This window comes from Stenella coeruleoalba (assembly GCF_951394435.1).
Source record: "Stenella coeruleoalba genome assembly, chromosome: 1".
Classification (NCBI taxonomy): domain Eukaryota; kingdom Metazoa; phylum Chordata; class Mammalia; order Artiodactyla; family Delphinidae; genus Stenella; species Stenella coeruleoalba.
The window spans coordinates 171,215,591-171,241,122 of NC_137169.1; the positions used below are offsets into that span (position 1 = coordinate 171,215,591).

General features: G+C 33.8%; 1 protein-coding gene across 4 annotated transcripts in view; it reads left to right on the top strand.

The window, feature by feature from the left end:
• The window catches only part of TPR (translocated promoter region, nuclear basket protein), a 65,326-nt gene that overhangs the window by 19,403 nt on the left and 20,391 nt on the right, over positions 1 to 25,532 (top strand). For all 4 annotated transcript variants that reach the window (XR_013829007.1, XM_079925916.1, XM_079925917.1 and 1 more), the window contains exons 14-37: positions 910 to 1,017; positions 2,012 to 2,238; positions 2,904 to 3,067; positions 3,511 to 3,644; positions 3,733 to 3,881; positions 4,902 to 5,064; positions 6,365 to 6,499; positions 7,017 to 7,157; positions 8,120 to 8,285; positions 9,314 to 9,480; positions 10,470 to 10,622; positions 11,047 to 11,163; positions 13,181 to 13,384; positions 13,496 to 13,680; positions 14,133 to 14,280; positions 15,873 to 16,010; positions 16,113 to 16,244; positions 19,414 to 19,544; positions 20,736 to 20,946; positions 22,390 to 22,533; positions 22,901 to 23,099; positions 24,077 to 24,282; positions 24,489 to 24,550; positions 25,230 to 25,438. Coding sequence is in view for 3 of the 4 variants with exons in the window: in XM_079925916.1 (XP_079782042.1) it covers positions 910 to 1,017; positions 2,012 to 2,238; positions 2,904 to 3,067; positions 3,511 to 3,644; positions 3,733 to 3,881; positions 4,902 to 5,064; positions 6,365 to 6,499; positions 7,017 to 7,157; positions 8,120 to 8,285; positions 9,314 to 9,480; positions 10,470 to 10,622; positions 11,047 to 11,163; positions 13,181 to 13,384; positions 13,496 to 13,680; positions 14,133 to 14,280; positions 15,873 to 16,010; positions 16,113 to 16,244; positions 19,414 to 19,544; positions 20,736 to 20,946; positions 22,390 to 22,533; positions 22,901 to 23,099; positions 24,077 to 24,282; positions 24,489 to 24,550; positions 25,230 to 25,438 (3,793 nt within the window). In the remaining variant the exon portion in view is untranslated. The remainder of the gene's footprint in view (positions 1 to 909; positions 1,018 to 2,011; positions 2,239 to 2,903; positions 3,068 to 3,510; positions 3,645 to 3,732; positions 3,882 to 4,901; positions 5,065 to 6,364; positions 6,500 to 7,016; positions 7,158 to 8,119; positions 8,286 to 9,313; positions 9,481 to 10,469; positions 10,623 to 11,046; positions 11,164 to 13,180; positions 13,385 to 13,495; positions 13,681 to 14,132; positions 14,281 to 15,872; positions 16,011 to 16,112; positions 16,245 to 19,413; positions 19,545 to 20,735; positions 20,947 to 22,389; positions 22,534 to 22,900; positions 23,100 to 24,076; positions 24,283 to 24,488; positions 24,551 to 25,229; positions 25,439 to 25,532) is intronic.

Here is a 25,532-nt window from a genome sequence, read left to right on the forward strand (position 1 = left end):
TTTATAACCAAATTACTTCCTTCCTTGGCATCTTAATTTATCCCAGTTTGAACTCAGTAGATTTGTGTCATTACCATCTTTCATGAATATTTGCCTGCTTCATTTTGTCAACTGAAATTGGTTTATCCATGTTCCCTGAGGGCACTGTGCTCAGAGGTACTTTAAACACCAGGAAAAATATGAGCCATCTTTCACTCGAATAGTGTGTAAAACATTATTATGTGAAAACAGTACATTAAGAAGCAAATTTTGTATAAATTTGAGATAAAACATAAGATTTCAAAGATATTTTTTGCTTACATCAAGCTCCTTAAAACTGTGCCCCTAAATCCCTAATGATATTGTGATGCTAAACTTTACAGAGCACTGCAATATGCTGTAATTTCTTTCCTTTTTTTAACAGCCTTGTTACATTGGCTGCTGCTTCTTTAGAATTAATTCCTGATGCATTTTTAATAAAACCAAGTCTTTTATGCATCTTACCCAACATTTTTTACTTTTAACATTTATTACCAGATAGTATAATAATGATCATCATTGTAATGCAGTCCTTTGTTTTTGTCTTAGTAACGAAGCTTTTGAGAGTATTTCTCTGATATCATTTGATAATACACTATGAATTTGGTGTGGCTGTAACATTGTAGTTCACAGTTAACTTAGGGGGAATTCCTCATCATTATCGTACAGTGATGAACATTATAATGAGCAATATTTGAGATATTAAGAAATACATGTATTCCTATTTTTAAGAAATTTCTCTTTAGAGGCTAGTATATTATATAGAATTTTTTTATTTATAAGTTGATTACTGTGGTATTTGAGCACTGAATATTTTTGTTGTTTGTGTAACTGCTATTTATATAGATCTTAGAAGGAAAAACAATTTTCATTTGACTTTTCATTTTAAAGGAGATTCAGCGATTGCAGGAGGACACAGATAAAGCCAATAAACATTCATCTGTGCTTGAAAGAGACAATCAAAGAATGGAAGTACAAATAAAAGATCTTTCACAACAGGTTAGAATTTTTTGTTTCTTTTCCTGTATTTTTTCCCTGAACTGACTGCCTAGTAGTGTTTGAATCTGTTTGCAGGTATGTAAGGTAGAACTAGCACATACGAAATTCTCATCAACTAAGAAAACCACTCTAGCAGAATTGCAGCCTAGTCATTGTTTTCCCGTAGCTGCTCCCCCTTCTCTTTTCCTTATGTGTTTGATAAATTTTCAAATTGAAGGTACTGGTTGTAATAAATGAAGTAATTCAAAGGTAAATAAAAGTTTTCTTCCCCTGCCCAAGTCCCAGAGTTAACAGAATGGTGTTATTCTTTCACCAATGGTGTATTCTTTCACGTCTTCTTATATGTACAGATACACAAGAGCATATGTAAACATATGTAAACATTCTTTGTTTTTACTAAAATAAAATCATGCATTTTGTATATGCATCTATAAATGCATTACCCTACCACTTTTTTATTTAACTGAACAGGTTTGGAAATGTAGGTCTGTTTTGTTCATATATTTTACCCTAATTTTTGTGTGTGGGTATACACACGTACACACAAACATAGATAAAAATTTCACATGAATGAAATTAACATCTATTTTCCATGCTCCCCTTCTGCCCCACCACATAATACATATATAAGCATGCGAGTGCAAGCATACACGCACACACACACACAAAATGGGTATATATTTCTGTGTGTTTTATTTGGTCTTTGTTTTAGAAAAATGGAACCATGCTTCTGGAATCTGTTTTTTAAAAAAATAGTAGTTTTCATTACGTACGTCCATAGAAATGAAAAATAAATTTTTCCATTAAGGTTTTCTTTATTTAGGCCTTAATATCTAAAATGATAAGCTTGATGTTTTGTTTTTCAAGATAATTTAATACTAAGTTGACAGTGTTCATAAAGTAACATTGTCATTTGAAAATTTTTACTTTTCTTCTAAACATTTCCAGAATCAAAGCCAATACTATTTGATAACATATTAAAACCCTTTTTTAGATTAGAGTGCTTCTAATGGAACTTGAAGAAGCGAGGGGTAACCATGTAATCCGTGATGAGGAAGTAAGCTCTGCTGATATAAGTAGTTCATCTGAAGTAATATCACAGCACCTAGTATCTTACAGAAACATTGAAGAGCTTCAACAGCAAAATCAACGTCTCTTAGTGGCCCTTCGGGAACTTGGGGAAACCAGAGAAAGAGAAGAACAAGAAACAACTTCATCCAAGTAAGCAATAGACTACTTTGGTTTATTCAGCAAACATTTATTGAAACCTTTTGTGTGCCCCTAACAGTGCTGGATATTGGGAATATAGTGATTTAGGAGAAAAAAAACAGCTGAGCAACAATACCCAAAAAAACAAAAATTCTACTCTCAGGGACCTCAGTTTGTGGATGAGACTGATAATAGATAAAATAGATAATAAGATCAATAAATAGATAATTTTAGTTCAGTGTGATTAGTGCTGTAATAGATGAGCCTATCCATGGGAGCGTAGGGTATGAGACCCAGCCTAGATTTTAGGGAACAGGCCAGGCTTCATGGAGAAGATATTTAAGGAATTACAGTAAAGAATTTTTTGGGAAAAAATGGTTTTGGTACTAGAGGAGGAAGAATGGCTATGAAAGTAAGAAGACTGGAGTTTGGACTCAGTGGAATTGGTTTAATTTTTGCAAACAAATTTTTCAGATGACGTTGGTGAGTGTCTGTGTCCTATATGGTGGGGGTTTTAAAAGTGATTCTTAAAATAGCAGCAGAAGAAAGAAAGGATAAGAGAGATGAAAATACTGTGCTTAATGATAGGCGATAAAATGCTTAGTCAATTTGCAATAGAAATTATGACTGCCTCTCAATCTCAGTCCTGTGAAATAGACTGATTTCTTTTCCTGCAGAATAACTGAGCTTCAGCTCAAACTTGAGAGCGCCCTCGCTGAACTGGAACAACTCCGTGAATCACGACGACATCAAATGCAGCTTGTTGATTCCATAGTTCGTCAGCGTGATATGTACCGTATTTTGTTGTCACAGACAACAGGAGTTACCATTCCTTTACAAGGTACGTTTTTATACGTATCTTAAAAGTTTCCAAGTATTTTGGGGAAATATTTCTGAAATGTATATTAGGGAATGGATTTTGCAATATAACTAGTATCTACTTTAACAGTGCTAACTTCAAATTTGACTACCATATATGAGTGATCATAGCACGTCATCAATTCTAAAATATATTAGGTAAGAAAAATGCTGATCATTGTTGAAAAATATGCATCTGAGAGGCAATGAATTACAGTGTTTATTCTGGTTATGTTTTGACATTTAATCTGCAAAAATTACCTTTATTTAACTAGAAGTCATAAATAACTTTAATAAATTGTTTAGTAGGTTCTTTGTCTCATAATTTCTATAATCTTATGATTTCATTTAAATGAGTCAGCTTGTTTTTTGGTAATGACGTATTTTGTGAAGAAATGTTACATCATTCTTTTTACGTTTCTGAAGCTTCAAGCTTAGATGATAGTTCTCTTGTGTCAACTCAAAAACGTTCAAGTACATCACAGACTGTTTCCACTCCTACTCCAGTACCTGTAATTGAGTCAGCAGAGGCTATAGAAGCCAAGGCTGCCCTTAAACAGGTAAAGACCCCACCTTTACAGCTTTATCTTGGGTCAGGTTTTTTGAGAACATGGACTATCATCTTCTAATAATTTCTCCAATATTTAGTTGCAGGAAATTTTTGAGAACTACAAAAAAGAAAAGGCAGATAATGAAAAAATGCAGAATGAGCAGCTTGAGAAACTTCAGGAGCAAGTCACAGATTTGCGATCACAAAATACCAAAATTTCTACCCAGCTAGATTTTGCTTCTAAACGGTAAATTTTCTTTTCAAAAATTAAGTCTAAACGGTATACTTAGTTTTCAGTTGAATCAAATTCAAGTGTTAATTTGCAATAGTGTTACTTTTTTTGGTGGATTCTGATCCAGGATGAGATGTACAGGGGTTCATTTTTTACTTTTGGTTAATGATTTTCCTGGATATTGCTAAGGAGTCCAGGTAGTTATTTAGTTAAGTTGAAGTTCATGTAAGGTATGTTGCTATTTTTCCTTCCTGAGATTAAAGAAGATGCTGTTTCCATAGGAGTTAATTATTTTAAGTAAGGAAGATAAGAGAACTGTGAGCAAATTCAGCCTTTTCTAGTCTAGGTAGAAGAGAAGCAGGCTCTAGCGAGTTAATTTTGGGAAAATTCACTTTCTTGGTTACTTAACAAAGGAATAATGGTAAATTTCATTCCATAGTTATTACCAGAGCCATTGAATACTTGTTAGTTTATCAAGTTAGGAGAAAACTTATTTCTTTGTATACTACATGGTCAAACTGTTTTTGTAAGTATATGACAAGAAGTTGTCTCTGTACATTCCAACAGTTTGATATCCCAATAAAAGCACCTTTTTTTCTCCTATGTTGATAGTTCTAGCCAGCCATTTTCTAAGCTTTCAAGCACATAAGAAAATAACATGAAGAATTTTAGAGAGAAAAAAAGGACTGGCAAAAATCCATCACTAACCATGAGTGAATATCTTAAATTGCATACTGTATAGTGATGGGTGTCTCGTGTATCAACATTATATGGCATTATTTTGAATATGATTAGAATACTTGTAAATGAGTAAGATTAAAAAGTTAATTCAGCATGAAATACTGTGTTTAATTAGAATTAGAATTTGACTGCTAAATGTGGAATTTAGAAAAAAGAATGGAGATTTTTACATTATTACACAAGCCACTGTTTTCATATTATTAATCATGTAAAATTAAGTTCTTGTGAAAATCAAGGAACTAAGCTAGGATGTAGTACTTCAGTTGCTTATGGAATTTTTTTTTTTCATATAAGTTATGAAATGCTACAAGATAATGTTGAAGGATATCGTCGAGAAATAACATCCCTACACGAGAGAAATCAGAAACTCACTGCAGCAACTCAAAAGCAGGAACAGATCATCAACACAATGACACAAGATTTGAGAGGAGCTAATGAAAAGCTAGCTGTTGCAGAAGTGAGACCAATTTCCAGCATCTCACTTGCGTTATAAGTTGCATTTGACACTTGTTTTTTAATTATTACTTTGCTTTTACTGGTTGGTGTAATGTAGATATTTGAGGTTTGTGAATTACATGTCCTTATCAGATAGTTTCCAGGCATCCACTTGTCCATCAGATCAGTTGGGTGATTGTTTCTAATAAAACTGGAGAGGGAAAGAAGTTTGTTTGTCTAGACTAAGATTGTCTTACAGATTTTCCATTTCAAAATAAATTTGTAAGTCACTGTTGCTCTAGTTACAACAAAGGCAGTGGGTGAATATTTTATCCATTCTTATTTCTAATAAAGGACAGTATAAAAATTTCATTAGCATTGAATTATATTTCTGAATTTCAATGAATAAAATATAATTGATGAAATGAATGATGAATATAAATGTCAATCAGAAACTGACAGTACTTTCAACTAAATTCTAAATTCTTTGAAGATAAATTTTCATACAATGCTTTACTTTTTATAAAATTGTCTCTTACAACTTTTTAATCATTACTTATGAACTAGGTACAGTTGTCCCCCATTTGGCCTATCGAGAAACAGACGCAGAAGCTAAGTAATTTGCCTGTTTTGGGGCCATGATGAGAGATGGGTTGGTTGGGACTTAAAACCTAGCTTTTCTAATTCTGTTGGCTATATTCTTTCATTTTTGTCTTGTACCCACTCCTTTGTGGAGACTAGACAGCAGCACTTTTTCAAACTGGTGGAGTAAGTTTTATGATTGATAGTTTTTGACTCATCCTGAAAATATGAATATTTGAGGATATTGATTTTCAGCGAACCCTCCTATATCCCATGAAACTCAGAGTCTTTATGGGGGAAAAAAGTTTAAATAGATCAGTCAGCACTTTCAAACAGATCCTTAGAAACCAAGCTTAGATTCTAAACTTGCATAATTTAATAGTATGCAGGTATGACTATAGCACAATTTTTCAGTTTTGCCTCTTACACTCTGGCATTTTAGATTTTTTTATTGTTTGTTTTAAAGTCTGATTTGTTAGAGCAAAGATAGTGTAAGTATTTGTGGTAATTGCAAGATTTTTTCCTTTGATCTATTAGTATTTCCAATATTTGCTTCATATTTCAATACATGAAACTAAGAGTTGTATTTCCTTATATAGTGAAGAGATGTAGTCTCTACTGTTAGTTTCTAACATTAAGAAATATGTAGTAATGAAGAATCATTTTAATTTTATAACTGTGTTATTACATTTGACACATTGCTTTTCAATATTTTTTCTTTAACTTGTATTTGCCTCAAGGTAAGAGCAGAAAATTTGAAAAAGGAAAAGGAAATGCTTAAATTGTCAGAAGTTCGTCTTTCTCAGCAAAGAGAATCTTTGTTGGCTGAACAAAGAGGGCAAAACTTGCTGCTAACTAATCTGCAAACAATTCAGGTAACCAAATAAAAAAGGACATGTAGAAAAATTAAGTTATATTTGAACAATTTTGACATTGTATTTTCTCAGGTTTCTTAATGAGAAAATTCATGTCATTTTTGTCATGCATTATGATCATTGAATTTGAAGTTTATTAAGACGTCAATATTCTAAATAAAACATTTAAAGAAAACTGACTGAAGCTATGCAATTGGCAGTTTTAATCCTCAGGTCTATATTTAGAGTCCTGTACAGTTTAATTGCGTACAAGATTTAATCTTTGGTTTATAGTCTTTAAAACTTCAAGAAATCTGAATGGCCGTTGGTAATATGGTTTTTATTTTCCCTATTAAATAGATGTTTTAGTATGGATAATGTCAAATACCTTCTTGGTAAATGTTTTAGATATTAACCTCTTCATGTAGAAATGAGTTGTATTCCCATAATTTTCTATTGCCTTTGGGTTTTCTTTTTGGTGGGGGGGGGGGAGTTTACTTTTTTCTTAAGTATAACAAAAAATCTTTTTTTACCTTAGGGAATATTGGAACGATCTGAAACAGAAACCAAACAAAGGCTTAGTAGCCAGATAGAAAAACTGGAACATGAGATATCCCATCTAAAGAAGAAGTTGGAAAATGAGGTGGAACAAAGGCATACACTTACTAGAAATCTAGATGTGAGTCTGTGTTCTGAATTTCTGTAGAATGTTTATGTTTAAAAATTAAGCTGGTGTGTAGATAAACTGTCATCTCATGTTGAAGCATAGTTTTGAAGAGATCTCTTACAGACTCGTAAGTTTGTCTTGCCTTTTTGTATGCTTAGTAATTTTTGATTGGGTTTTATCCTATTGGGTGCTGGATATTTCTGTATTTCTATAAATCTTGAACTTTGTTCTGGAATGCAGTAAAGTTCATTGAAAATAGTTTGATTCTATTGAATATATTTTTTACGATTTATTAGGCAGGCCCAAAGCAGTGCTCAGTTTAGAACTAATTATTCACTGCTACCAAGCCAGTATCTTCCTGACTACTAGTCCCAGTGTGCAGTGAATTAAGAGCTTTTGTAGTCAGGCTGCTGGAAACAGGCATTATTTATTCCTAATAACTCTCTCTGAGCACCAGAGAGTCTTCATTCAGTCTCTTTGGGTGATTCTTTACCCTGTCTAGGGTAATTTCATAGGCATGCACTGATCACAATTTTGCTGAATATTCAAGAGGGATCCTGTGCAAATCACAGTACTCAGTGCAGCTCTCTTCTCTCTGATTGTCTTATGAATTCAAACTAGCCTTCTTCTACTCTCAGTTCTATGTTCTCAATTCAGGAATCCTGTGGGCCTCATTTCCCTTTCCCTTTGCCTTAGCCTGCACACTCTTAAATCAATAAGTTGGGAAATTGTAGGGTTCACCTCTTTTGTTTCCTAACTCAGGTATCACAGTTGTTCTAATGTGTTTTGTCTGGGGTTTTTTGGTTGGTGTTTGTTTTTTTGATTTTGGTTGTTTCAGATGGGGAGGTAAATCTCATCTCTGTTACCCTGTTTTAGCCAGAGTGTTAAAGTTCTGTAAAAAGATAACTTGAACCTCTAGTTACTTAAGAACTTAAAGGTAAATGTTTGTAGGGTTAATGTATTTTTTCTTATAGGTTCAACTTTTAGATACAAAGAGACAGCTGGATACTGAGACTAATCTTCATCTTAACACAAAAGAACTGTTAAAAAATGCTCAAAAGGAAATTGCTACATTGAAACAGCACCTTAGTAATGTGGAAGTCCAGCTTGCTTCTCAGTCCTCACAGAGAACTGGTAAAGGTAAATAATTAAGTAGGCTGATAAAAAGTACCTCTTTAGGTTTATAACATATCCTGTAGATAAATAGCCTATTCTTTGTGGATACTAGCAAAAGATTTAAAAAACAAAAAACCTTTATTGTTCCTATAGTAAAGCTCAGTTTTCCACTTAAATTAATAAATTTGCAGACTTGGAAGATTCGGAATAGTTGTACATATGGCAGCTGACCAAGATATGCTCTTAGTTTTCCAATTATTGAAACCATTTTACTGATACTTTAAGAATGTTTCTCTTGTGGAGGGTTAATATTTGAATTTTTAACTCTCCCTTTCGAGATGAGGTTACTTGTTGAATTTGTAATGATATGGCTCACTTACAGAAATAATTGATTGGCTTGGTCTCTTTTAGAGCAACATTTCTAATTTTTGCTCATTGATAGCCACAGGTAAAAGATTTGTCTCATTAGGTTTTGCTTCTCTTTGTCAATACATTATTTCAAATGCAAAGCCATTGTGTCCAGATTTTCTACATGGTTTTATTTCTTAATAGAAGAGAAATTTAAAACATAAGTATATATGTGTATATGTGATATATATAGTATATATATATAATTATCCAATACTTCTTTCTTGTTATCATATGGTATGAAAACATTCTTTCTAATCTGCAATTTCTTCCTTTTCCATGAATTTTAGAATGAAAATTGCACTAAATGATTAAGGTGTAGTGTTTTGGAATAAACAACGTTTAAATAAATTAAGAATGGTAATTTCTTCAAGTAACTGTCTCAGTTTAGTGGAAATATTTTGTATTCTCTTTTTAAGTATCTTTTTTTAAAAAAATATTTGTAACAGCAAAGTTCTTTTGAAGAAATAACATACTAACAGTAACCTGGTTTTATTTTGGTATTCAGTATGGGTTGAAATATACTTTTTAGGTAGTTAACTACTTATTTCAGCCTTAATCCTAACTTCACAGTCAGGATTGATAACAGTCATCTCTAATATCTTTTAACGTGTTCATTTTAAGAAAGCTGTTAAATCTTTTAGGTCAGCCTAGCAACAAAGAAGATGTGGATGACCTTCTGAGTCAGCTAAGGCAGGCAGAAGAGCAGGTGAATGACTTGAAGGAAAGACTCAAAACAAGCACTAGTAATGTGGAACAGTATCGTGCAATGGTTATTAGTTTGGAAGAGTCCCTCAACAAGGAAAAACAGGTATATACAATTTTGAAATCGGTTTGCGTGAACTTACTAACTTTTTTTTTTAAGTTAGGTTGTTGCTATGTGTAAGACACTGTGTAAAAGTATGGATTTGACTGACATTGCACTTACCTCTTAAGAGTGCTTGAGTCTAATAAGCCAAATAAAACAAACAAAAAGATCACACAAAATTTGTGCAACATGGAAAGTGTATTGCTGTAGAAAAGGTATAGATGAAATGTTGATGTGAGTGGGAGGTAGGTGAGATTATTTGTCTTTTGAGTATGCATAACTCCACAGGAGAGAAGGCATTTGTGTCCAGCCTTGAAAGAAAGCATCATTTGGATAGTTAAAGGTAGGAAGTTATTCCACGTAGAAGGCACCATCAGCCAAGATAAAAAGGCTAGTTAGTGTGTTGCATTTATGAAGTGAAATAGTGAGGAATATAATTATAAACGTAGTCAGGAGCCAAATGTGAAAGGTTTTCAAGTCATACTAAATTATACGTTGTAAGATTATTGAGGCATTGATTTTTTTCCAACATGTCATAACCAGAATTTGCTTTAACTAGAAAGATTAATGTAATAGATTGGAGGGTACAAAGTTTGTTTTGGAGGCTATAGCAATAGACTAGGGCCACAGTTTTAAAAGATCCTTTCGTGGCTGGCATCATGAAAATCAAAATATGTGGGGAGAAAAACCCCTTTCAGTGGTAGAATGGACAGATTTGGCAAGTGGATATGAAGAATGAGGGGAAAATGAAAATTGGAAATTTCACTTCAAAAAAGAAAAATGACCAGTAAACAGGTAGAGAGGTAAATTATGCATAGTTTTAAGTGATGTTTTTGAACTCTTGAATCAGCATTTGATGGATTTTTTTTAAAAAAATACGAGGCAAACATTAATTTTAGTATTTTTTAAATTTAGTTTAGATTTGGGGAAAGTAACTGTATAATTTTAAATATGTATATTCTTTGTATCTTATTGTTTGGTTGATGGCAAAGGTGACAGAAGAAGTACATAAGAATATTGAAGTTCGCTTAAAAGAGTCAGCTGAGTTTCAGACACAGCTGGAAAAGAAGTTAATGGAAGTAGAGAAGGAAAAACAGGAACTTCAGGATGACAAGAGAAGAGCCATAGAGAGCATGGAACAACAGGTAAATTAAGTTTTTACCATATCAGTCACTTTTTCTATGGTAAGAATTTAAATTCTTTTAATTAGCTCATCAGCTACTATTCAGTTCATCTCAACAGATATTGAATGAACACATACCCAACAATTTTAGTTTTATGTTTTACTCTGTACATCTGCACATGTTTCCTTTTGGATATTTAAGACTACTTTATGGTACTAGGTATCAGTGCTGCTTTTTAGAAGCCTCTGCCTAAAAATTGACTTTTGCAGATAGTAATATGGGGTCAACATAGACCTGCAAAATTTGTCCAGTAGATTATATCAGGTTATGACTATTTTAAATTTAATAAGTCTTTGCGCTACTTGTATTTTGAAAAATCTATCTTCAGTATTTTTAAAGTAAGTTTGCAATTAACTCTGGTTTTAATCTTGTTCTTCTGATTTAGTTATCTGAGTTAAAGAAAACACTCAATAGTGTTCAGAATGAAGTACAAGAAGCTCTTCAGAGAGCAGGCACAGCTTTGAGTAATGAGCAGCAAGCCAGACGGGACTGTCAAGAACAAGTAAGTGTCACTCTTAGAGCCAGTTATCGAGAAGTGAGCTTTGATCTTAGGGAACAGTTCTTGGAGTATATTAATGCATTTTGGGGATTGGTGAATCTTACAAAAATGCAGGTTTATTTCCACTCTTGTGGAACTTGGAATAACATCAGTTGAAAAGTATATATGAAGGCTAAAAGTAAACACAGGTTTCCCCTGCTGTCCAAAAGTAGAAAGTTCCTATGAAGCCGTGTGTAAACTGCAATGTCATGAAGTGAAGAAACAATTAGCTTAGGACACATCTTGCTAATGGAAGCACAAAATAAATTGAGATAAAGCATAGATGCTCACAGACACAATTCAAAGCCCTGACAGCTTGATATTGAGATTCTGAGTGTAGTTCTCAGGGAGGGAGCTTGGCGGTGCCTCTCTTGCTACTCGGGGTGCGCACAGCCTCTATAATGGCTCCTGCAAAACAAACGCTGAACACTTTTCACTTTTCTCCTTTTTTTGTAAAAGCAAAAATGCTCTTTGGATTTCTTTTGGTTAGCAAAAACATACGCTAATGTAGGTTTTTCATAAAAGCAAAGTGGCATAAAGCAAACTTTCAAAAAGTAGGAGATACCTGTAGAGCAATATCCATTAACAAAACAAAGTTGATAAATGGGAAAAATATAGAAAAATAGGAGTAGGAGATTACATGTGTACTTGCTTTCACTTGCAAACATTCTTTTTTTTTTTTTTTTTTTGCGGTACGTGGGCCTCTCACTGTTGTGGCCTCTCCCGTTACGGAGCACAGGCTCCAGACACGCAGGCTCAGCGGCCATGGCTCACGGGCCCAGCCACTCCGCGTCACGTGGGATCTTCCCAGACCGGGGCACGAACCCGTATCCCCTGCATCGGCAGGCGGACTCTCAACCACTGCGCCACCAGGGAAGGCCTGCAAACATTCTTTCATTATTGTAGTTCTTCAGTAATTCTGGTTGTAAAGCTGTACTACAGACACGATAGAGATACTTTTCTCAACAAAATAATTTTAATACCTTTTTAATGTATTACTGAGCTTACACAGATTTCTGTACACCACTGTTTATAAGCTTTAAAAGTACAAAACCACATTATTTAAGTATACATACAGCATGCACACACACATATATGTGATACTGCTTTTTATGAACAAGAAATGGTAAAACAATTCAGGAAAATGGGAATTATTGAAATGGTAGAATGGGAAGGAAAGACATGTAAGGATATTGGAAACATTCTCATTTTTATGTTTGGTGGTATATTAATAGCCATTTGTTGGGTTACTATTCTTTATTGCTTACATATTGCTTATATACATAACATGTATATGTATCAGGATTACTTTAAAAATGGAATACAGGGGAAAGTGCTTCAAATTGAAGGTAAATTAGACAAAAATGAATTGTCTTTGGCTTATTGCCAAACAGCATAATATTGGAAATTAGAATCAAATAATGTATCCATTTTTCAGTACTCAAATAGATTATTTTCATTTACCTTCATTCACTTTGTGTATATATATGTATTTTATGTAACTCAGTTATATTTAGTCTTTTTTTCATAAAGGCTGTTCCGAGTTACTATATCATCTTCTTAAGTTTCATTTTGAATAGATGTTTAATATTTCATTAAATAGACAGTGTGATTTTTTTTTAATTTTTTAACATCTTTATTGGAATATAATTGCTTTACAATGGTGTGTTAGTTTCTGCTTTATAACAAAGTGAATCAGTTATACATATACATATGTCCCCATATCTCTTCCCTCTTGCGTCTCCCTCCCTCCCACCCTCCCTATCCCACCCCTCTAGGTGGTCACAAAGCACCGAGCTTATCTCCCTGTGCTGTGTGGCTGCTTCCCACTACAGTGTGATTTTTAATCATTCTCCTATTTTGGTACATTTAGAGATTGTCTTCACTTTTATTACTTTAAATAATACAATGTGCATCTTTTCAAAGATTAGCTTTATGGGTTTTTAATCATCTATGTCGATGGGGAAATAATTCCTTTCAGGCTAAAATAGCTGTGGAAGCTCAGAATAAGTATGAGAGAGAATTGATGCTACACGCTGCTGATGTTGAAGCTCTACAAGCTGCCAAAGAACAGGTTTCCAAAATGGTGTCAGTGCGTCAGCACTTGGAAGAAACAACCCAGAAAGCAGAATCACAGTTGTTGGAATGTAAAGCATCTTGGGAGGAAAGAGAGAGAATGTTGAAGGTATTATTGTACATCATAATCATATTGTACATCAGAATGTTTAGAGAATTGAAAGTTTTTTTTTAATGTACATTGGAAAATCTGGTATTATGATAGACTCTTGGATTATAGGATGAAGTTTCCAAGAGTGTGTCTCGCTGTGAAGATCTAGAAAAACAAAACAGATTGCTTCATGATCAGATTGAAAAATTAAGTGACAAAATCGTCGCCTCTATGAAGGAAGGTGTACAAGGTCCATTGAATGTATCTCTCAGTGAAGAAGGAAAATCTCAAGAACAAATTTTGGAAATTCTCAGGTAAATCCAATATATTCTTAATGCTTTTTACTTCTGTGGTTAACAACAATTATGAAGTTTACACTATAAATGTATAAATTAGACAAGTGGGAGTTACAGGATATTTAGGCATAAAGCTCATTTTGTCTCTTATTAGTCAACAAAGCCACTATCACCCAATTAGTGATCACTTTTGACATTTAGACATATGCCAATTTAAATAAATTAGTTCAAGTTGAATCTAATAGTAAGAACTTGAGTGGGTTCTTTAGAAAATTAATTGCCTTTCAGATTATTTTAAAGATAGAAGCCACTGTCTGTAATAAAATATATCCCCCATTATTTTTTAATGAAAGCATTTTGTAAAAATAGTTTTTAAAGTGAATGATTTTTGTCATCTTAAAAATTATCCAAGTTTTGAAATGTTATGTTGTTGGCATTTTTCTATTCAAATAAAATACATATTCTTGTAGATTTATACGACGAGAAAAAGAAATTGCTGAAACTAGGTTTGAAGTGGCTCAGGTTGAGAGCCTGCGCTATCGACAAAGGGTTGAACTTTTAGAAAGAGAGCTGCAGGAACTGCAGGATAGTCTAAATGCTGAAAGGGAGAAAGTTCAGGTACGTATCCTAAGCTTTAAGAAAGCACTTGTTAAATCAAGAGATGAGCTCATTTCAGTTTCTAATAACATAAAATTTAGTTTGAAATAAGCATTCTTTTTAAACGTGTAAATTCATTAAACATTAGTAAACACTGGCACAATACAGTGGTGAGAGACTAATGGTAACCAGACTGACTGGTTTCAAATTCTAGCTTCACACCGTGAGATGTGTGCCTTGGATATATTGTTTAACTTCCTTGCTCTTAAACTTCCTTGTCTGTAATGTTGGGGTGATAATAATAGTGAGGATTGAGTTAGTGCACATGAAGCGTTTAGAATCATGTCTGGTACACAGTGAGTGCTTAATAAATTTCAGTTATCTTAATTTATTACTGTAGTTTTCATTATAGATTGATAGTCATTTTAGAAAAAAAGGTAGGTTGAAACTGCTACAGAATATTCCTTTCTTATCAGAGGTGCAAAATGTAGTCAAAACAATTGACCAAAGGAGAATAAAAGATGCTTAGTGAATATGTGATCACAACATAAGCTTATTAACTCCTAGTCCACACTACCACCCAAAAGGCTTACTATTGCATAACAGCTCTACATCTGGAAGGAAGGAAATTAAGACCTTGAATCATTTATCTTCTTTTAACTGATAGTTGGAATGCCTGCTAGAGATAAACCATTGAAACAGGGGAAAGTGAATAATTGAACAATTAGATTTATTGGATTTACATTTTCAGAGAGAAATTTAAAATTCCAGAGTTATATCCTATTGAGAAAACAACCCAAATTCAAACATTTCTCATTACGGAAATAATAAACAGACCCTGTAATTCAATGGAGTTAACACTTGGAGGAAAAGAGCAGAATTGGGGTTTCTAACAAAGATTGTATATTCTCTCAGTCTCTTCTGCTTTCTTTGCTGTTCCTTTGGGCTGCAGAAAGGCAAATAATACTAGTAGAAAATGCCCAGCTCAACAAACTCTTACATATAGTCAGAGGAGAGTCAAGAAGTAACATACATTATATCAAAACTAATAGAATGTCTACCAAAGATGAACAGTGTAGCACGGCAGTCATGAACCATAGATTTTAAAATGGTGAAGGAATAAAGTAACATTTGCAAAAGATGGATAATTATACTCAATGAGAACAGAAGAAAAGGTCTTCACAAATTAACAAATATTCAGTAAAATTTCTCAGAACCAAAGTGATGAAACAACTGAGTGAAATATAAAAGAGTTTCTGAAAAAGGGGGAAAAAACTGAGGATCAAAATAACATTGTTTTATAACTATTTTAATTCAGTGTAGCAAGAAAAAGAATAGATACAGAAAGATCTGGATTGATGTTCTTACCTAATGTAAAAACTATTTGTCAGCAGGATTTGTAGTATCTTTTTACTTTCATCTTTTAATTTCTAGTATTTGTTTAAACTCTGTAATTAGCATAATTACAGAAAAACATGTAAGACTTCTAAGAATTTGTTTAAAAGTTGACATTTAAATCCTTTTTACTTTTGTAGGAAAGATTAGAACTGGTAGGAAAAGGTAGGTCTTAATCTATTGTTATATGTTGCTGTATACATGTTTGAAATCTTTAGGTAACTGCAAAAACAATGGCCCAGCATGAGGAACTGATGAAGAAAACCGAAACAATGAATGTAGTTATGGAGACCAATAAGATGCTGAGGGAAGAAAAGGAAAGGCTAGAACAGGATCTACAACAGATGCAAGCCAAGGTTTGTAACTTACTAATGAAGAGAAGAGGCACATTATTTTTAATAGTATTTTAAATAAACTCTCACATCAGGTATTAAAAAAAATACTGGAACTATTTTCAGGTGAGGAAACTGGAGTTAGATATTTTACCCTTACAAGAAGCAAATGCTGAGCTGAGTGAGAAAAGCGGTATGTTGCAAGCAGAGAAGAAGTTATTAGAAGAAGATGTCAAACGTTGGAAAGCACGTAACCAGGTAAGTGCAGTTAAACCCATTCCAAAATATGGAAACATGTTGATTTAAAATAATAGGGTAAAATTTAAGGGGATAAAAATGTTTGATGAGCTAGTGGAAAGTATTATGCGTTGATCAGTAAAAGTCTAACATGTAACCTCTACATATGTGATAGGCATTAAACTTATAACTCAGTTTTTAAAGTTTTGGTTACGTTTTGTATATTTTTAAAAACAGCTAATTTATTTACTTGTATTCCAAATTTAGGCTTTTGCTTTATCTCTAAAATGCTTTGGTATGTGATAAATGGATTTATGTAGCTTACTGAATCACTTTAAGAAGACTTGTTCACTGACTGGTACCTTTTTAGGAGGGACAAAACCATATAGCATAGTATGGTTAGAAACGCCAGCTCTAATAAATGAATTTAGTAAAGTAGCAGGATACAAAATTAATGCACAGAAATATCTTGCATTCCTATACCCTAATGATGAAAACTCTGAAACAGAAATTAAGGAAACACTCCCATATAACACTGCAACAAAAAGACTAAAATACCTAGGAATAAACCTACCTAAGGAGACAAAAGATCTGTATGCAGAAAACTATAAGACACCGATGAAAGAAATTAAAGATGATACAGATGGAGAGATATATCATGTTCTTGGACTGGAAGAATCAACACTGTGAAAATAACAATACCACCCAAAGCTATCTACAGATTCAATGCAATCCCTATCAAACTACCAATGGCATTTTTCACAGAACTAGAACAAAAAATTTCACAATTTGTTTGGAAACACAAAAGACCCCGAATAGCCAAAGAAATCTTGAGAAAGAAAAACGGAGCTGGAGCAATCAGGCTCTGTGACTTCAGACTATACTACAAAGCTACAGTAATCAAGACAGTGTAGTACTGGCACAAAAACAGAAGTATAGATCAATGGAACAGGATAGAAATCCCAGAGATAAACCCATGCACATATGGTCACCTTATTTTTGATAAAGGAGGCAAGAATATACAATGGAGTAAAGACAGTCTCTTCAATAAGTAGTGCTGGGAAAACTGGACAGCTACATGTAAAAGAATGAAATTAGAACACTCCCTAACACCATACACAAAAATAAACTCAAAATGGATTAAAGACCTAAATATAAGGCCAGACACTATGAAACTCTTAGAGAAAAATATAGGAAGAACACTCTATGACATAAATCACAGCAAGATCCTTTTTGACCCACCTCCTAGAGAAATGGAAATAAAAACAAAAATAAACAAATGGGACCTAATGAAACTTCAAAGCTTTTGCACAGCAAAGGAAACCATAAACAAGACAAAAAGACAACCCTCAGAATGGAAGAAAATATTTGCAAACGAAGCAACTGACAAACGATTAATCTCCAAAATATACAAGCAGCTCATGCAGCTCAATTATCAAAAAATAACAACCTAATCCAAAACTGGGCAGAATACCTAAATAGACATTTCTCCAAAGAAGATATACTGATTGCCAACCAACACATGAAAGGATGCTCAACATCTCTAATCATTAGAGAAATGCAAATCAAAACTACAATGAGGTATCACCTCACACCAGTCAGAATGGCCATCATCAAAAAACCTACAAACAATAAGTGCTGGAGAGGGTGTGGAGAAAAGGGAACCCTCTTGCACTGTTGGTGGGAATGTATATTGATACAGCCACTATGGAAAACAGCATGGAGATTCCTTAAAAAACTAAAAATAGAACTACCATACGACCCAGCAATCCCACTACTGGGCATATACCCTGAGAAAACCATAATTCAAAAAGAGTCATGTACCACAATGTTCATTGCAGCTCTGTTTACAATAGCCAGGACATGGAAGAAACCTAAGTGTCCATCGACAGATGAATAGATAAAGATGTGGCACATGTATACAATGGAATATTACTCAGCCATATAAAGAAACGAAATTGAGTTATTTGTAGTGAGGCAGATGGACCTAGAGTCTGTCACACAGAGTGAAGTAAGTCAGAAAGAGAAAAACAAATGCCGTATGCTAGCTAACACATATAAATGGTTCTGAAGAACCTAAGGGCAGGACAGAAATAAAGACGCAGACATAGAGAATGGACTTGAGGAAACAAGAAGGGGGAAGGGTAAGCTGGGACGAAGTGAGAGAGTGGCTTTGACATATATACACTACTAAATGCAAAATCAGTAGCTAGTGGGAAGCAGCTGCATAGCACAGGGAGATCAGCTTGGTGCTTTGTGATCACGTAGAGGGGTGGGATAGGGAGGGTGGGAGGGAGATGCAAGAGGGAGGAGATATGGGGATGTATGTGTATGTATAGCTGATTCACTTTGTTTTAAAGCAGAAACTAACACACCATTGTAAAGCAATTATACTTCAATAAAGATGTTAAAAAAAAAAGAAATGCTAGCTCTATATTCAAACAAAAGATTGGGAATTGGCCTTACCACATACTAGTTACGTGATTTGTGAAAATGAGGACATTAATCTTTCTGAGCCAATTTTCTTTATTTGTGAAAATGAGGACATTATACCCCTCTTCATGTTACAAAAATTAAACAATAAATGAAGCGGTTCACACAGCACCTAGCACCTGGAAAATGCTCTAGGGAACCACTCATATCTGAAGAGGACTATAGAATATTAGAGCGCATTTATTCTTTTTTTTAAATCAAACAAGCAGTCTGAAAAATCAAGAAAGGAGGATAATCTGCCCAAATCTAGATACATTCCTGTTAAATTATGATGCCTTCTTTCCTAGTTAATGGAATCAATTATTTACGATTATTTTCATATTTTTGTTTAGATTGTAATACATTATGATATTTTTTCCCTTGTATGTGTCACTTTAATGAAATTAGGTATTTAATATTAAAAGCTTGTAGATTCTTTGGATCCCTTTTTTGGCTCCATTGTAACGATTCTGAAATGTTCCTTTGCAGCTATGAAAAATAATAGTGAATGACATTTATTTTATTTTCCCCTTCCATTTTGGCTAAACATCTTAGCTAAACAAAGGAACTAAAGCTTTGATCTTATTTTCTTGTAGTTTGGTGCTTGATCACTATATATGCAAGTAGCAAATGTAAACACAAATACTCTGATACTTTGTTATAGCACATTAGTTTCATAAAACCTATAAAACCATATTATGCATTTTTGCTGTTGTAGCATCTAGTGAGTCAACAGAAAGATCCAGATACAGAAGAGTATCGGAAGCTCCTTTCTGAAAAGGAAGTTCATGCTAAGCGTATTCAACAATTGACTGAAGAAACTGGAAGACTTAAAGCTGAAATTGCAAGGTATATGGAAGAAACCTTAAGTTGTATACAATTCTTGAAATCTTAAAGAAGTTTGTTTCTATTCTTTATGTGACCCCCTAAGTGCTTCCTGATTTTTTAAAGAATGGAAAGTGCTGGAGCCCTTACATGTGGCTTTCCTTTTATTACTTTATAGAGCAAAGCAAGCAGTAATTTAGTTTTATGCCTTCATATATGCATTATTTCTCAATATTTTGTTACTTTTTAAAAAACTACATAGTTGGTATGAATCTAAAGCAAACTTTTTAAAATAGTCAATGATTTTTGCAAGTAGATTTATCTTTTATTTTTTTGGGTTAACATATATTCATGAATCTATTTTGAAAGTTTTTAATAAAGAAAGTTTTTAAATGAACTTATAGTGAAATATTGGCTTTTAAAGATAAATGTAATATTAAAATTAATGTTTCTGGTTTACCTCTTTTAAGCTTCAATGTCCTTTGTCCCTGTCATAGCCCCTATTTATGTGATACTTGATAAGCTTACAAATTTTTGTCATATTTATTCTCTTATTTTTTTCATAACAGTAGTCTGGCATTTTAAATAGAGATATTACTTAATTTTAAAGATGAGGAAGCTAAGATTCAGAAAGGTACCCAAGCTTATAAGGTTAGTAGCGGTTAAACCCATGTTCTTAATTCAGGTCATCTGATTTCAAGTTCTGTTCATGATAACAGTACAGGGGTTGGCAGACTATAATCCACAGGTCTTTTTTTGTACAGCTGGAAGCTAAGAATGATTTTTACATTTTTTAAGTGTTGTAAAAAAGGAGGAAGAGGAACATGTAACAAACATTGTATGTGGCCTATAAAGCCTAATATACTTACTCAGCACACAGTAGAGTGGAAAGAGTATAGATTTTGCTATCAGACAGATGTGGATTAAACTCTGTATACCAACGCAGAGTAAAAGTGTGCATGTTACTTGACCATTTGTAGCTCAGTTTTTCTCATCTCTAAAATGGGCATGTATGACATATAATAAGTAAATCAGATCTTTCTAAAGGACCACAGGTTCATAAGTTAAGAAATTATCTTTTGAAGTGTGTATGGTTTTCTTAGAATTTTCTAAATAAAAAACAGACTAAAGCAACACAATAAAAATATAACTTAAAGGATTTTAAAATTTGGAAAGTTCCAAATATTTAGTGTTTACCCCATTTTTTTTGCTTAGATCAAATGCATCTTTGACTAACAACCAGAACTTAATCCAGAGTCTAAAGGAAGATTTAAATAAAGTAAGAACTGAAAAGGAAAGCATCCAGAAGGACTTAGATGCCAAAATAATTGATATTCAAGAAAAAGTTAAAACTATTACTCAAGTCAAGAAAATTGGGCGTAGGTACAAGACTCAATATGAAGAACTTAAAGCACAACAAGATAAGGTATTTTGAACTGTTTTTTTTTTAATATATTCTTCATATATATATTATCATTTTTTGATAACACAGTTTTGATATACACAGTTTACACAGTTTTATGTATATATTTGGATATATGGGTGGATATATATTTGGATACATATATAAATATTTGGATAACTTACAAAAACCTTATTCATAATTTTTAATTATTGGTTTTTAGATTCTAAGCAAGGGTAAGCTTATATGTGATATCTTTATTTGGTTTAAGATTTGCTCTTGGGGCTTCCCTGGTGGCATAGTGGTTGGGAGTCCGCCTGCCAATGCAGGGGACACGGGTTCGAGCCCTGGTCTGGGAAGATCCCACATGCTGCAGAGCAGCTGGGCCCGTGCGCCACAACTACTGAGCCTGTGCTCAAGGACCCGTGCTCTGCAACAAGAGAGGCCACCGCGATGAGAGGCCCGCGCACCGCAACAAAGAGTAGCCCCCGCTCACTGCAAGGAAGCCTGTGCACAGCAACGAAGAACCAACACAGCCAAAAATAAATTAATTAATTAATTAAATTTTAAAAAAAAAAAGATTTGCTCTTTAGTATGTCCCAAAATGAACTATAAATTCATATAGAGATAGTAGTAAATGCTAGATATTTTAATTCAGTTTCCCAATTTCAAATATTGCTCCTTTTCAAAACTATGTTCTTATAACTCATTGCTGACTGAAATTGTGTATATCAAAAAATACTTGTTCTTGGGCTTCCCTGGTGGTGCAGTGGTTGAGAGTCCACCTGCCGACGCAGGGGACTCGGGTTCGTGCCCCAGTCCGGGAGGATGCCGCGGAGCGGCTGGGCCCGTGAGCCGTGGCTGCTGAGCCTGTGCATCCGGAGCCTGTGCTCCACAATGGGAGAGGCCACAACAGTGAGAGGCCCGAGTATCGCAAAACAAACAAAAAAAAATACTAGTTCTTTTTAATTGATCAGGTTGTGTTACAGTTTTAAATAAGTAGTCTGTGTTAACCACCTACCAAAAAGAATTTTTAAATCCTTGTTTTACTTTGGATCTGAATTTTGTTTTTAATTCCCAGTGGTAAAGAACTTGTATATTGACTTTATTGTGTATTTAGCACGTTAGACGAAAAAACATATAAAGAAAAAATTTCAAAATTCTTACCTCTCAGTTAACCATTGTTAGCACTTTAGTATGCTTTCATTTACATATGAGTGATTTGTTTTTCCAAATAATTCTGTGTTAAATAATGCATCAGCATTTTGATTAGCTGGTTAATACCTAGTTGTATGGAAAGCCCTAACCTGTTTAATAGCTTACTTTTGGACATTAAAGTTGTTCCATAGAAGATTTATCTATGAATACCCTTAAAAATAAATTTCTTTACATACTTATGATTATTTTCTTAGATGAATTTGCAGAATTGTTGACTAATGTGCAAGTATATACTCTTTGTCATCTTAGGTCATGGAGACCTCAGCTCAGTCTTCTGGAGAACATCAGGAACAGCATGTCTCAGTCCAGGAAATGCAGGAGCTCAAAGAAACCCTTAACCAAGCTGAAACAAAGTCAAAATCACTCGAGAGTCAGGTGGAGAATCTGCAGAAGGTATGAGCAGAAGAGTAGTGGAAGGTGTTGAAGGAATTGTTTTCTTGTTGAAAAGCTAAAGAAATACAATTGAATGTTACTCAGTCATAAAAAGGAATTTTGGGAAAAAAAATGTGTTAAACACTGATACTTTCTCTTATATGGAAAGGTATATATTTTATCCTTTTACTTTGAATGACTTATGTATGTAAATAATACCTAATCATCTTTAAGTGTTCACTTACTTGGTTTGACCACCATTTTATATTTATACTTCCATTTAATCTAAATAAGCAAATTAATAAGTTTTACATTTGAAGTCTGTAGGGCATACAGTTATATAGATTTCGTTGAATTACATGGTGCATACTTCATCTTCCTTTAAAAGACATTATCTGAAAAAGAGATGGAAGCAAGAAGTCTCCAGGAACAGACTGTGCAGCTTCAATCTGAACTTTCACGACTTCGTCAGGACCTTCAAGATAGAACCACACAGGAGGAACAGCTCCGACAGCAGATAACTGAAAAGGAAGAAAAAACAAGAAAGGCTATTGTAGCAGCAAAATCAAAAATTGCACATTTAGCTGGTAAGTTTCTGTATACTTTAAGATTTGAACTTGATAGTGAAAGTTGGTTACTTGATTCAGGCTAAAAATTAAGTAGAAAAGAAAAGTAAATACTATAAAGTGACTTCTGTGTATGTGCATGTGTGCTTCAGATATTTAGGTTTATTTAATTAGACACAAATTACAGCAATTTTAATTTTCAAGTGATGAGGATGTCAGTAATTTTTTTATGAAATCTTTCTTAATTGTTAACTGGTAGTAGATAGTAGATAGAGAGTACAGCCATCCTTCTGCTTTACTGTGTAACTATTACTACCTTTTAATGGTGATCCTTTGGGTCCACAGTATACTGTCCAGAAGCCTTCTGTAAATTCTTAGACAGCATCAGATCTTACCAGCCAAATAAGTTTTCTGTGCCTCACTTCACTGAGGGCCCCTTTAGCCCTTCAGGGAGAATATCATGTCAAATTTATGAGGAGCCCAGTGCTACAATGCTCAGGGCCTTACTGCACCTTGCTTACCAGTCTGCTAGTAGGTAAATAAGATGCCAAATCAGTTGAGTTTTATTATATGCAGCTTTTTAAATGATCTCTATAGTGCCCCTGGCAACTTATTTCATAAAAGAAGTTTCTTAATTATTCTTGAGTATATGCTGTAGGTTATATGAAATGAAAATTTTATAATTCCTAATATATTAAAATATTAAAGATCATATGAAAGGGCTCCTGCTGACTAGTTTATGGTAGATCCTTTGTCTTTTTGAGATCTTAGGAAAAGTAAAATGTTTTATTTTGGAATATATTTTATATTGGAGTAATAAAGCAAATACAGATAGGTTTAGAACTTTACTTACTGAGATGTGTATCAGAATTATTGTGGATGTTAAAGTTCAGGAATAGAATCTGATACGACTTTTGAGTACTCATTACGCACATAAATGCATTTTATTTCCAGTGTTTGATTTTGATATTAATAGAATCATGTGGTTACTTCTTTAGGTGTAAAAGATCAGCTAACTAAAGAAAATGAGGAGCTTAAACAAAGGAATGGAGCCTTAGATCAGCAGAAAGATGAACTGGATGTTCGTATGACTGCTCTTAAGTCCCAGTATGAAGGTCGAATTAGTCGCTTGGAAAGAGAACTCAGGGAGCATCAAGAGAGACACCTTGAGCAGAGAGATGAGCCTCAAGAACCTACTAATAAGGTAATTAGCTAATTTGGTTTAAGTGACAAATCATCTTTGCCCTGTGCATTTTACTTGAAGATGTCTGGTGATTTAGGAGCCTTTGTCAGACTGAATTTTGACTAAACCAGGTATATAGAAAGAATTAACAAGTAAAATAATTTGATGGCACCGTTTAGTGGACTCTTGTGGGATAGGCACAGTAATCCATAGTTTTCTTTTTATAGGTCCCAGAACAGCAGAGACAGATCACGTTGAAAACAGCTCCAACTTCTGGTGAAAGAGGAATGTGAGTTTTGTTCTTTGACAGTCTGTTTGCAGTCTGTTCCCTGTTTTTCTTTTAAAATACGGGAAGGATCTAGTGATCTTTGGGGAGAAAAAATAAAAATATGTAACTAAAGAGCCATTTATCCTGTGCAAAACTGCATCACATAGTTGTTGAGATTTTTTTTTCCAGAAGTCTTGTTTTCAGTATACTTTCAGTCCTATCAGATAGGTAGAGCTTTGTGACAGAGAAAGTGTCTTTCATCTTTTAGTTTGTGATTGACTTCTAAGATAGGCTACTAATGTTCCCTGTGATGTTATATGATACAAGGATAAAAGACTGAGCACAGTTGAATACTTTTTACATTGTCAGGATGCACCACTGCAGAACATTTCCTGCACAGTTTTTAATGCTTAAGTTCAAAACCTCTTCAATAAGAGTTTTGTAATATTTAGTGAACAAAAAATGTAGAACTATACTGAACTGTCTCTTTAATTTTTTTTCTAATCTGCCAAAGGTCTACCCAAAGCAGTGTTAGGAAAACAGAGTTAATAAGGTCTGAATGCATATTAAGGTCATAATTATTAGACACTCACTTCAAGAAGCATATGTGCTTTGCTTTTGATAGAGTATATGTATTTTATAAGGAATATTTTTAGTAATTTTTTATGATTTATTATTCTTGCATTTTCCCCTCTGTAAGTGCCAGCACATCAGACCCTCCAACAGCCAATATCAAGCCAACTCCTGTTGTGTCTACTCCAAGTAAAGTGACAGCTGCAGCTATGGCTGGGAATAAGTCAACACCTAGGGCTAGTATCCGCCCAATGGTTACACCTGCAACTGTTACAAATCCTACTACTACCCCAACAGCTACAGTGATGCCCACTACACAAGTGGAATCACAAGAAGGTAAGTAAAATAATAACAGGTCTGATTGAACTGTTTACTTAGATTTATTACAAGAAGATGACAGTAACTTCAAGGATAAATGAGGCTTCCACTA